The sequence below is a fragment of the Diadema antillarum genome, unplaced genomic scaffold (genome assembly GCF_040938485.1).
Source record: "Diadema antillarum isolate AM-2024a unplaced genomic scaffold, OU_Dant_1.0 scf00000012, whole genome shotgun sequence".
NCBI classification, from domain to species: Eukaryota; Metazoa; Echinodermata; class Echinoidea; order Diadematoida; family Diadematidae; genus Diadema; species Diadema antillarum.
In genome coordinates this window covers 403,824-417,231 of record NW_027270901.1, presented here as the reverse complement: position 1 = coordinate 417,231, position 13,408 = coordinate 403,824, and the positions used below count along the sequence as shown (strand labels likewise).

Here is a 13,408-nt window from a genome sequence, read left to right as displayed (position 1 = left end):
TAACTCTATCAAATCACATTATTATGAGGACAATATTTTTGTGGTAAATGGAGTTTGTGCCCTTGTAATATTCATTGCATCTATATTTTGTGGCCAAAAAAAAAAAAAAAGTATGAATTTTGATAAACAAATGTGTTGGAAGTGCTTCAAACAAGATGTTCAGTTTTCATTCACATAGATATAAAAATACATTGTAATATACATTTTGGTAGGTCCCTACATGATGTTCTACTGATATAATTGTATATGCTCAAACCCTAAACCAATTGTGTTTTGACAATGCAATATGTAGAAGGTCTCCACACTGAAATAGTATAGCGTTCTTTGTACTTGAAGTCATTAACCCTGTGACATTGATTCTTGGACTTTCACTTCAATATTTTTTCCCTGCAAATGTGCAAGTTATTTGAAAGTGGTTGCATTTGTAAGGTTCTTTAATTTACATGTTATAGTATTATTATCATAATTGTTCAATATGATAGGAGTATAATGTGTAGATGCCCAAATTGACTAATGACAGAATGCTGAGCAGTTTTTTTTTCTTTTTTTTTCTGCAAATGATTACCTTACCTGTGTCAATTGGCAATCTTTGCTTTACAACTATTTCTATTATGACATTTTATATTTAAAAGATATAGGCCTACATGCAAGTAGCCAGCACAGATTTGTTATCTCTACATTGTATATCACATCACATTACTGTGAGAGCAGTTTCTAAATACATGTAGCACATTTGCAATTAGAACCTGTGCTCATGATGCAACACCAAATGCAAATATACATGCAAAGATAAAAGAAAATGTAAGGTCAGTGTACCCTGGTACACACAACTTCTAATGTAGGTCCCATGTACACATGCAATTTATATGTGCACATGAAATTTGTATTTATGCATGGTAGTATAACGTAAGTGTGGGGATTTATTTTGAACCTTTTATTATAAGTGTATCCCCCCTTCTGTTATTACAGGTACCACCCCTCTACACATAAATACGTCAACCCACACATACAGTAGTACCGGTATTCACATCCACAGGCATCCACACACCCCACCTACAATTGTATCACAGACACACCACATATCACATGACATTTTCCACTCTTTCACTTCTCACCCATTGTTCCCTGTAATACTGAAATCATGCCTAAATCACCCAAGCCTGCACATAATTTACATATTATTATGAATATTTAGTTTTAACCTTTGTTTCTTTATTTGCATGTTCTGTTATGTTGATTTTGTGTATGCATGAATATTTATGTGACAACCCACATTTACATGTAAACCCATGCCAAATTATGTGAAGAATAAACTGGCTACAAGTTAGTTAGCCAGGGGACTCCTTCCAAGTAACACATGTGTGCTGCCCTAGTTTGCTTTTAGTGTGATGAGTGCTAGAGAGCTAAGTGAACCCTAGCCCTACATAAGTAATGTGTTAGATTTAAATTCACTGAAATATCACAAGATATTACCTGTGTATACAGGCCTAATTGTTAAGCATCAATTTACCAATGAGAAAAAAATGTGTTTGGATGATAGAAACCTAATCAGGGTTCTAGATAAAAACTGAGTGAATGTTGTTGACCTATGTGGAAATAATTGACTTGAACAGATTATTCCTTGTGTCTTGATTTTCTCCTTGTATAGGTGAACAAGACATTGCATCATGCATGGTTGCATTGTACAATGTGTATGATAAATAAGAAAATGTATAAGATAGCCTCAGAAATTGTTGGATTGGTTATTAGACTATTACAGGTATCACATTATTCAGTCTAGAAGACTGAAAATGATCAGATTCCCAACATTTTTGTGTGTATCTGTGAAATAATTCCAATTAACCCTATTTATACAGAAAATAGGTAGGCCTAAGCCATACCAATGACCAACTTTCTAACCTAGTATGTGCATGTGTCAATTGTGAAGAAAATCATCCACAATAAATGTTACAACTATTAAAGTCACATGATATTACGAATACATGACAAGTTGTACCGGTAATAAAAATGAACTATTGGTTAGTTCCAATGCAAGTTTAGATATAACATTGTAGTACAGTACCGGATACTTCGAATTCTCTGGCCTACTCGGTACTTGTGTTTCAAATCTTTGAAGAAAAAAAAAAATGGGTTTGCCATGAAGATTGCATTGAATTGCATGTACATGTAATAACACAACCCGTTTGTGTTTCATGTAATAATTACATGAATTGTAAATTATTGTAAATTGAGATTTCGTTGATTTTTTTTTCTACGTAGCCCGACCAGACGCCGTGCGAAGCACGGCAGTTACTGCGTACATGGTACCGACCTAGCGCTGGGCCGGCTGTGTCCGTCCTTACCCGGAAAAGTTTCTATGTACGTACACGCACAGCCCAGTCGCTGTACATGCCCGCCCGGCGTCTGGTTGGGCTACGTATTACTGTACCGCATTCACCTATCCCGCTTTCGGTACTTCTCAACGAAGAATCTTGTAATAAATGGAGTTTGATGGCTTTAGGATACGTAGCCTACCGAGTCTTCCGACGATAGAACTAGCTCTCATAATATCTTGGAAGAAGGACATGTGAATCAGAAAAGGAGGAGTCCTTTGATTTTAGGTTAGCGCTCTCATCAAATGAAAACACGCAAGATCGTACAGCAGCTCGAGCTTAGAAGCACTAGCACTGGACACTGTGTATGATGATGCGAGTTATGGCAAGTGAAGTGCGGCCAGCGCTCGCCGCGCCCATAGGCACAGCCAGCCGTAGAGCTAGCCACAATTGCTCTACGTATAACTACTAGGACTTAGTTCCGCAGCTCACTCGGCATGTTGGCTTGATTTCGCTGTAAGTTGGCTTGATGTTCGCAGTCAACAAGCAGTATTCCGCAATTCAAATACGTATCGCCATCGTATCGAAGGGTCTTTTTCCAGAAAAGTATGTTTTGTTTTTCGCTTTTTAAAACATTTGAGAAGATTCCGATTTCCAAGATATTTTCACACATGTTAAGTTACATATCTACCTTTCATTTTATACCCAAAGCACCTTCTCTTTCGCATGTTTTGCACAACCGAACACTCATCCCCAGTCCCTTTAAGGGGATTTCATGACATCTGCGAAAGGAAAAGCAAACAATTTGTGTCTTTATCATCGTGGAAGCTGCCTGACCCGTAAGTAGAACTGAACTCGTTATTGTCAACAGCGTCAGCATAAGACATACGTAATATATACGCAATGATTCGACAAAAAAAAAAAAAGAAGAAGAAGAAATTCTGGGCAAGCAAGCGCGAAGAGCCACAAGCGCGAGGGCATTGAGAATTCCGACGTAGGCCTACTGTGATTCATATTTCAGATTATTATCACATTTTCTTCTTCTTTACCATATTTCAACATGATTACATTGTCATAGCACGATGTCTTTTCTGGTTTGTTATCTGCTATCAAATCTCGATGTCTCCGTATCATGGTTCATGACAATCTCGCACAGAGTCTCCCAGGGATGCCAACCACAGTGAGTGGCACGTTGACGTTACTCGTCGTCCCTTTGATTAACGGAGTGATACTTCACGCTGCTTACGGCGCTATCGCTAGATTGTCATCGTTTACGGTACAGGACTCTTGTGTTTAGATTCCACGTGTCGAGTGGCAGTCTACCCCTTGTGCCCTCGGGAACTTTTCATCAAATAAATCAGGTAATTGTAATCGAATGCGCGATCTCATGCATCGTGCGCTCGCAAATCCCCGAATACTTACTACCTGTCCCGCAATGTACGGGATGAGACTTGATTAAAGAATTGTATATAAAACATAGACATAAGCTTATACATAGTGTACTGAGAAAAAAAAATCGTTTCGTATGTTTCCTGCATCACTATAGGATACGCCACCTGAATTATTTGCAATAACAATATCTTGATTTTACGAGAAAAAAAAATGTGCGCATATCAGGCAACACAAGATCAAACAGTGCCCTGACTTCTAAACTTAGATCAATGCAAATGATCGATATCATTTTTTTAAAAGAAGAAACGCACTTTTGACTGTTGGCTTATCATTATAATAGTCAATAGTTATAGGAAAAAACACGTTGGTAATGCATTCAATGGAAAGCATTGAAATGGATGCCTATATAAGTGTCAGTTAACGGACCATTTTGGTCACCTGGTCTCTTTACAAGCAAGTTTATTCTTTGATTGTTCATGAATCGATTGAATTCCATTAAATTGTTACGTCGGGCAAGCTTATGCATTATGCCGCTTTGAGATAGAGTGAAAAGCCCAACCACCTGATAAAAAAAGAAAGGTTATTCAAACCAAATGTGAACATGAGCTAATTGTGAACTAGCTAACGCAAAGAAAGGGATACACAACCCTCTCTTTCACTTTTTCTTCTTCGACTCTCGAAGCAAATGTCTTCAAGCGCGTTAATTTTATTTGCAATACAGGCTGCAAGCACATCAAGCCTCCCAGTAACTGTAGCCGGTCTGTTTGCTCGAGATATCGCTTCAGGGTTTTTTTTTTTTTTTTTACGCATTTATGTTGAAAACAAAACATCTTCATTTCCAGCCATCTCATGATATTCTGTATCATATTTGAATTATGTATGCATGTATGATGATGATACAGGACCTAATAAATCAAACCATATCTAATTAAATCACATCAAATAGCTTGAAGGTACGACAGCATGTTAGCAATTTAGATTTCATTTGCTCTGTAATGTATTTTGTAATTGTATTTAAGTATAATGTTAACTTAAAGGTATCACTTTCAGCGCCGGTACTATTAGCAAAACTGCATGTTTTCACAAACCAAATACTCATTCTCCTTCACCTCGTTGGTTTTATTCATAAGCACTTGCGCTTTCAAGAGCTATCTGACCAAGAAATCATAAAACAAATAATGGCCATTATAAGGAGTGTTGTCTCTTTGTTGTTCAGGGCCGCGTTTTGCAAACTTCCGTCGAATTGAAATGCATTCATGTCTCCTCAAACATCTATGAATATTGTCGTCTAGTGCTGCTAGGAGGATAATGGTGAAAATCCCCGCCTCAAGTTGACTATAAGAGAAACATGATCTCACCGGAGATGGAGCAGAGATGACCTAAATAACAGAACATTCAGTATTCGTTTCATTAACCGCACTATTCATTTCTGGATGCATTATCAAGATGTTACCAATTTCCTTGGGCCGCATAAGTCGATCGCCTACAATGTGGAGCTATAGCTGCACCGCTTACCACCTCTACACGAACAAAACAATATTAATGGTGCCTCTTTACCATAACCTTTCCATGGCGATTGTTCGACCATTTTGAAGTCATGAGAGCTTTTCCTGCCTTGGCAATCAACCGATCAGAGACTGTCGCTCTGAGAATACTGTACAAAAACTGCACAATTATCAAGGCACGTGTTATAACGACTTGGGCTTTCGCACGTCAAGGCACACATTAAAATGCTGGCCCCGTAATGTCCTTTCCCAAATTCCCTGTTGAGCTATTGTCACGCTGAAACAAAGTGCACACCAAACTAATGTTCTGAATACTTGATTTGTGGAAGTTTTGGTGCAAATTTCGACGCGAAGTTAGTAATTTGTATTAAGTGCCCAATATCAAAAACCTTTGGATACAACAGGTCTCTGTTCACAATCAATATAAGCTGGTGTAGAAATCAAATTCTTTAAAAAGATGAAAAGAAAAACGTCTACAGAATACTAATTGTCCTTCTGTCGTCACGGCATAACCGTGGTCAATAATAATGCCAGTATTTGTCAGCTACGAACTCAAGAAAGGCTCTCGTCAACAAACCCTCAGTTCACCAGCTTCAATGTACCCACTGTTGTCGGCGTCGAATTTCCTCCAGATCTGTTAGGAAGGGAACATAAGAGATTTTAACTAAAGAGTCATTCTCTGATGGGAAGAACAAAGGTAAGTTTAGTATTACATAACGATTTAACTGTACAAAATAACTTGCCATGAATTGTGCCTAGAATTCTTGTTTTATATTGTTATATGAATCGCATTAGCAAGACTTAATGACAGAGTAATTTACGCTAATACGCAGATGACTTTTTCTAACAAGAAAAGGGAATTGTATAGTACATAAGGTTCTATCGTGCTTACAGAGCCTGAACGTATAATAATAACTTAGGGGTATGGGGTTTCATATGTTTTGTTTTGCTTTGAATTTCTGAGATAAAGCTCATCCAAAGACATGTAATATTTCAAACCTTTGCCTCTACACATCCCGTGGAGATCAGATAAACTGTTTTTGTAAATAATGCAATAATACATATTTATATGTATGTAAGTATGTATGTATATATAAGCACACACACACACACATATATATATATATATGTATATACACACACACATATGTATATATATATATATATATACATATACATATTTACTCCATATAACCTATATGTCTTATGAAGTAAGTTGCATCGTGAAGACGGATTGATGTACACTAGTAGCATAACGATTTAGAGATAGTTGGGAGAGATATTCTCTTGTTGGATGTTTAATGTCTATTAAAATAAACTCTTCACACACACACAAACACACACACAGACAAACACACATCGTGGCAAAATTCCCTATTCCGATCACGTCTATATGGGAGAATTGCCCGAGAGAGATGGGTGGTGAGAAAATCCTCAAATATACAGGTGGTCCCGAGAGAACTTCACTTCTATGAATGTTAATCGAATAATTACAAGTTTAACTTCGATGGGCCCTTGAGAGGGAAGGGGACGGGGGACTAGAGGTGTTACTTCCCAGAAGCTAAAGGTAAGAGAGAGGTGCGTACAATTATTCTCCACGGTTTCTTAACTTTTATTTTTGTGGCTGGCTTGACATGAGAGACACAGGCCCCTTAGCGAAAGGTGATGCTTTCCACATGGACTCATCTTCGCAAAATGACTGGTACACTTTGTTTGTATACTAGTGTTCCATACTCAGAGGGAAGTTTGTTTCTTTTTTTTTCCTTCTCTTGTTCGAACATTGTCTCATTGCACACTCATGCCAGGGGATTGTGATAGCATTATTATGATTCCTCATAAACGCCAAACTCCGATTAAGGACCGTTTTTGTTGTTGTTGTTGTTGTTGTTGTCATGGCAATGTAATTTGATATTAGCCATATATATATATATATATATATATATATATATATGTATAAGGGATATGTATAAGGGATATATATATATATATATATATGTATAAGGGATATATATATATATATATATATATATATATATGTATATATATATATATATATATATGTATATATAAGGGAACGAGATAGCGTTCCAAAATCACGAGTGGTTAGTCTTGACTTTCGAGTAGTAATTTCTTTGCACAGCTTACTCTCATGAGAATCAAACTTATTGACCAATGCTGATGAAATGAATTGCTTATAATATTGTAGAATGGAGGTGTGTCGTGTTTCTACGATAGCGATACCATTGCAGAGTCTACTAAAACAAACAAACAAACATACATACATACATGCACACATACAAAGCTTTGATGAACCTACATGGACTTTAGTATGGCATCTAGAGTAAAATATCACTAAAGGTTTAAAGGTTTTAAAGCAGCCAAACTGATATGAATACAGAACGAATGAAAGCGCGGGGGAACTATTCTACTTGATAATAAAAGATCGATTCGTGAGTTTTGCATTGCTTCCATGAAGTCGCAGGAACTGTGGTTTATTGATTTTTTTTTTAAATATCATTCATTCCTCATTCCAGAGTACCGATGGAAGTAAAAGAAATCAGTGAGTATATTAAAACGGCAACGCTTCCATCCTTACCTCCATGAACTCAACGCTGGATCTGGGTTGCTGGGAGCGAAACAGCACGAGAAAGTTTTCCTCGGGTTGGAGAAGCTCTGCAAGCTGTATACAGTGATTACAATGTATAAACAAGGAGAAAAAGAAAAATGGACGGAGAGTGAGGGATGTGAACATATTCGGCGAGTGCGGAATATAGTCATCGAGGCAGAAATGAGTATCATGTACACTGCTTTGGATATTCATGCGCGTTTACCTCTCCGGGCGATATCGAGAGCAACGCATAAATTTATTTTGTTAATTGCTGAATGGTGGGAAAAAAACAGAGAGTAAACATGAACGGCTCAGTCCTCACTGTAGTTTGTTGAAAGACACCAAACATTCCAAATAAATAAGGACCTTCCTTCATACACCTATGTCAGTACAAAATAAAGCACCTATATATTATGCAAAAAGGGAAGGTAAGAATTACCTTAAGGGAAAGTGTAAAGATGTAAAAAAAAAAAACCCGATTTGAATCTGACCAATCGATCATCAGTACATTTCTTGGCGATAAAGTTAGCGAGGAGCATTTCTTCTTTTGCTGTGTGTGTGTGTGGGTTTGGATGGTTATATAGTGTGCCTCTTTTCTTTTCCTTCACCAAGCAGTTCGATGGTACCACTACCATGTCTATATACGTTGCAAACTGATAAGCGAAGCACTAGGTGTAAACCCCGTGCTCCCCCTAGGCTTCTTCCTCCTAGACCGACTTGCCACCCCGTCCAATAATCGATTGGACATCAGTCAGTCAACAGTCGCTAATTTCAGCGCTTCTTTACTCTGCTGAATTGTGTGGGCTTCCCAAACACCAGTGAGTGCCCTTTGATAGCTGAAGCAATCGCTCAATTAAGAATCACATGGACATCTTCTGGCTAGGATGACGCCAAAGTGTTATCGGTATAGAAAATGTTGCGAGATTATTTGACATCTTACGAAGACGTGAATATACTGAGACATGCACACACACACACACACACACACACACACACACACACACACACACACACACACACACGTGTGTGTGTGTCTGTACACTATACATTACGCCTGTTTTCCCGTCTGTCTGTCTGTATGTCTGTCTGTCTGTCTGTAATCGTACCTATGTGCAATAGAAATAACGTAATTGGCCGTTTTTGCTGGAGCAAATTTTAGAAAAACATGTGAATTATGCTGATCTGATAGAAACAACTGTCAGTGACAACTTGACAGAAACACAATCGTCACAATTATATCTACTTGGTATTTGAGCATTGAATTAGAAACTCAATAGAACAGCTTCGTGGGTTGCTGTTACTGTAAATACCAGGAAAGTTTTTTTTTTTTTTTTTTTTTTAAGCGTAGGCGCTTTCCTGTATGTAATCAGTTACTTCGCGCCATGTTAAAATAGAATCGAATACGAACAAGGAAAGGAAGTGACGAATATCTGGAAAAAGGATAAAGTGGTTTCATTGATAGCGAGGGAGAAACATTGGTCATTTCCACACTTCAGGTTCAGTTTGGTCTGTTCCGACTTGTTTGTCGGTGTCAGACAACGCAAAATTCATCATTTAGCATTCATTCACAGATTCCAAACTTAACAGATCGACCACTATTATGTTTTACATATTTGCAATATTCTATGTATGTCATGTATTTCATTTAATTTTGTTATATTTGATGTAATTTTTCATCGAGAAATATGAAAATAAATTGAAATTGAAATTGAAATTGAAATTGAAAAATTCATCAACCTAGTGTTTATGTATAACGCGTAAGGTCCTGATGTCCACTCTATGATGTATCATACCCATACGTGTAGATATACAAACATATAAGTGTATACGTATGAAATGATTAATGAAAACATGCAAGCAATGGCTGGTTATATTTTTTGTTAACAACAGGAAACTATTTTTGCTGTGTTTGGTATAGTAATATGGTATGTGTTTTGTTGTGAATTGTTATATGTTGGTGATATTGTTAAAGGCTTGTAGTTCTTTGCGTTTGAAATTGTGTCAAAGCGAGTAGGCCTTCAGACTGGGAATTAAGATGTATTTGTACAATGACTAAACTTCGTCTTCAATTTTATTGTGTCGACCGCTATAGGGCTCTTAGCTTTATCTTTCGCTTATTGTAAACTTTGTATTTCTTCTCTAACTTTCAAGAACATAATTTTACATCGTTATCTGTTTCTTAATGATGCAACGACAATCAGCATTCATTTCCGCACTCCTGTATTCGGACAACACTGACAACGCCTATAAACACCAGGGCTATAGCCATTTTATTTATTTTCTGGCTTAAACAAATTCTTATCCAAAGCGCGTATTCCATAAGATTTGGCTAAGAATTTTGGTAAGAATTTTGTCCTTCTTAAGGTCAGATTTCGGTTTCCTGACTTAGCAAAATTTCTTAAAACTGTGCCGTTGATATCATTTTATATCGACATTTGTCTAAGAAGTTTGCTCTTACTTAAATAGCTGTATGAGTTGTCTTAACTTGGGTTGCTTAAGAAAAATTTCATATGGGTATAGAGTTAACGATGTAAAAAAGATGACAGCTTCAGCTTATAATCCACCGCTTGCACCACAACCAACATGAAATTAGGCAATATTTGGCAAATAAACAAGTTCATCTGCAATGAAATGAGTTTAGAGTTTAGGTGAAAGCAACTTTTTGTTTTTATGTGACGCCCATGAATTTAAGATTTTGCGGAGTCATATCGGCCGACTAAAAACAAAAAAACAAAAAAAAACCCTAATGTTTCTATAATACCTGTAGGGCAGATTTCTTAGCCAAGCAAACGGCTAAGACAAAGTACTTAACCTTTGGGAAAATGTCTCAGAAGTCTATTGAATACAGGCGCAGATGTCCGGACATTATTATCTCTCCCTTGTTCTCCTCTCGTCGGTCAAAGGTCAAAACGAAGATGACCATGCGCAGCTTTGATTTTCAGCATTCATAACGTATGCAGACGTCAAAGATGGTGATCCGCGAGTCCTCATCAATTATTACCCCCACATCCCACCTGGAATAGTCTAAATAATGAAAAACCCTGGCCCGCGGGTCTGCCATGAAAGGGGGGGGGGGTAACTCTATCCATGCATCGTAAATGCTTCATGTAGTGAAGTTTATCGAATGACTTATATCAAATAAACATGTACTGGGTAGAATGCTGAGCAAATTTTGTGGCAGAGCTAACTGGAATGGATCCATACAGTAGTCGGCAATTTGCTCACTCAATAACATGTTTGTATCAATGACGTATTGTTTCGCCTTATTTTTGGACTTTGTTATTCGCTTGGTGGGGTCATTATTCCACGATTATCATCCACTTTCATTCACCTTTAAAAATAAGAGCACAAGAAAAACAATTTCCACCTAAACTCTACTCATAAATCCACCGAAGTATCAGGACTCATTAAACTTATCCCAAAACTAAACAGTCTTTTTAGCCCTGCTCTCTGTTTCGACTTTAATATCATAAAACATGCTTCTAGTTCACGTTTCGTAATAGCAAGAAAATCTAAATCCTGAAAAGAAACTTCTTAACTTTATGAACGAGACGATCACAAATTTCATCAAAATCTTTTTTTCCTCGCGGTGATGATAAACTTTTATCCCCTTCCATTAAAATCGTAAATATTCCATTATGATCATTATGATATGTCATCGACACTTATATTGAGGGCATTATGCTGGTTATGAATATATATCTTAAAACCAAAAGCTTACAGAGGAAAAATATACCAAAACCGAACAATGAATGGAAGAGTCCATGAGAATAGATGGGAGGGACGCTCAGTTACCCTAGCAGACCAGTAATTTGTGATTCGACTTTGGTCATTGCTTTCTTAATTTTGTTATGATACTTTATCGAACAGTCTCAAAAACCAAAGGGATCCTTAAAATGAGCACAGGGCTTTTATATTTCACGCTCCTGTGACTTGCTTCGATATGACCCTGCTAACTCGGACTACTTAAAGTGGGAATACGGGGCGTCACTGTACTTCCAATATGCTTAGTCAGCCGGAAGTCAATCCCACGAGGGCGCCATTCTCTTTCCTTTCTAGAAGACGACGCCATTTCACCACTTTCCACGCGCGACTTCATAGGAGCGAGCAAGAAAAGCATCGGAAATCCCTGCTCTACGTGCTTGAAATTCAGCCTTCTTTCCTGTGAGGGAAGCAAAGAACGCCTTCCTCTTAGATTACTTACTCTCGTGTGCTATTCGAAAGACGGTGATGTGAACCCGTTAATTTAAAGAAACTCCAAAGGTTTTAGAAGCCTACGGAGGTTTGAAAAAAAAAAAGTGACATGGCAATGACAGACTTGTAACAATACTAGTAATGTTATCTGGTAATGTACGGACTACAGTGGTTTGGAAAATGGTGAAAATGAGTTGATTGTGCTGCGACTCTCATGAACTTGATAGATTTGATGAAAACTGAGATGAAACTTATTTCACTACCAATAGGCTCAGATGAAATCAAAAAATGAAAACTTAAAGCGATGTCTATCATGCACACAGTGCAGCATTTGACATATCACCAGCACAACATGCTTGCAAAACATGATAATGTTGGTATCTGATGGTGAGATGTCGTCTTCTTTAGTTTGTCATCCGATGCGATGACTTTTTTCGCCGCCGTTTTGCCGCGTACAAGCCATCGGCAAGGGTTAGTAATAATGCCTACTTAGCTCCCCCATCGAGCCGAAAGCTCGGGGAAGAAAACGGGAGAGAAGAGTGTAGGAGGATTTGAATAATCAAGGAAATGGGATTCAGATGATGAATTTTATGCATCGGTCGTTCACTCTGCGGGTTCGCAGGCTTTGATAACGAGATTCGCAATGGAATGAATCTACTGCGTTGGATAATAATACATCAAGGCAGCGAGGACATGATATGAACCCGTTCAAAAAAAGACAGATCCTTGAAGACCTATCCCTTCTAGTCTGCATTACGTTGCTTGCATGTTTATGAAGATATCCTATTTCTAGAGATTTAACGAGGTCTAGATTTAAGTATTACCTATAATGGAACATGTATTTGATCATGATGTCATGACTTTGACAATTAATTTTCTAATAAGAGGCAAACTGTACATGATTTGGATGTTGTTTGAAATATGCCTTTATTGTCTGAATGTATTTCATATCCAAATGCAAGATAATGGAAAAACAAAACAAAACAAAACGCGCGCACACACACACACACAACACACACACATACAACCCATCAAATAATATATTCTGTTACATTACACTGAGACTAGAAACGAATCATTTACATCAACGCTATCAAGAGTAAAGTATGGATGTCACTTGAGCTGCAACAGTTTTTAACTGTTGCTTCACCTGCGGGTGTGCAAAAAAAGGCTCATTCCATAAAGTCATGATTAATTCAGTAATTCAAGGATTAATGTGGTCACACCCATTCTATGCCTTTCTCTCACGTAGTTCGCGTTCATTCGTTAATTTATCTTGCTGAGTGGTCAAGTCTCGGCAGTAACAACTAGTCTTGTGAGCCCATGGTAACTGGTAGGTGGTACATAATTAAAAGTCCAGTCATTTTGGGAGCGCCCTTTGATGTCGTCTTGAGATC

The 13,408-nt window shown here is 37.6% G+C and overlaps 1 protein-coding gene across 3 annotated transcripts in view; it reads right to left on the bottom strand.

Annotated features, from left to right (window-relative positions):
- Window positions 1–13,408, bottom strand: part of LOC139720994 (calbindin-32-like) — a 169,760-nt gene that overhangs the window by 17,925 nt on the left and 138,427 nt on the right. For all 3 annotated transcript variants that reach the window (XM_071632326.1, XM_071632333.1, XM_071632339.1), the window contains 2 exons: window positions 7,806–7,889; window positions 5,787–5,843 (listed from right to left, as the gene is read on the bottom strand). In XM_071632326.1, the coding sequence (XP_071488427.1) occupies window positions 5,787–5,843; window positions 7,806–7,889 (141 nt within the window). The remainder of the gene's footprint in view (window positions 1–5,786; window positions 5,844–7,805; window positions 7,890–13,408) is intronic.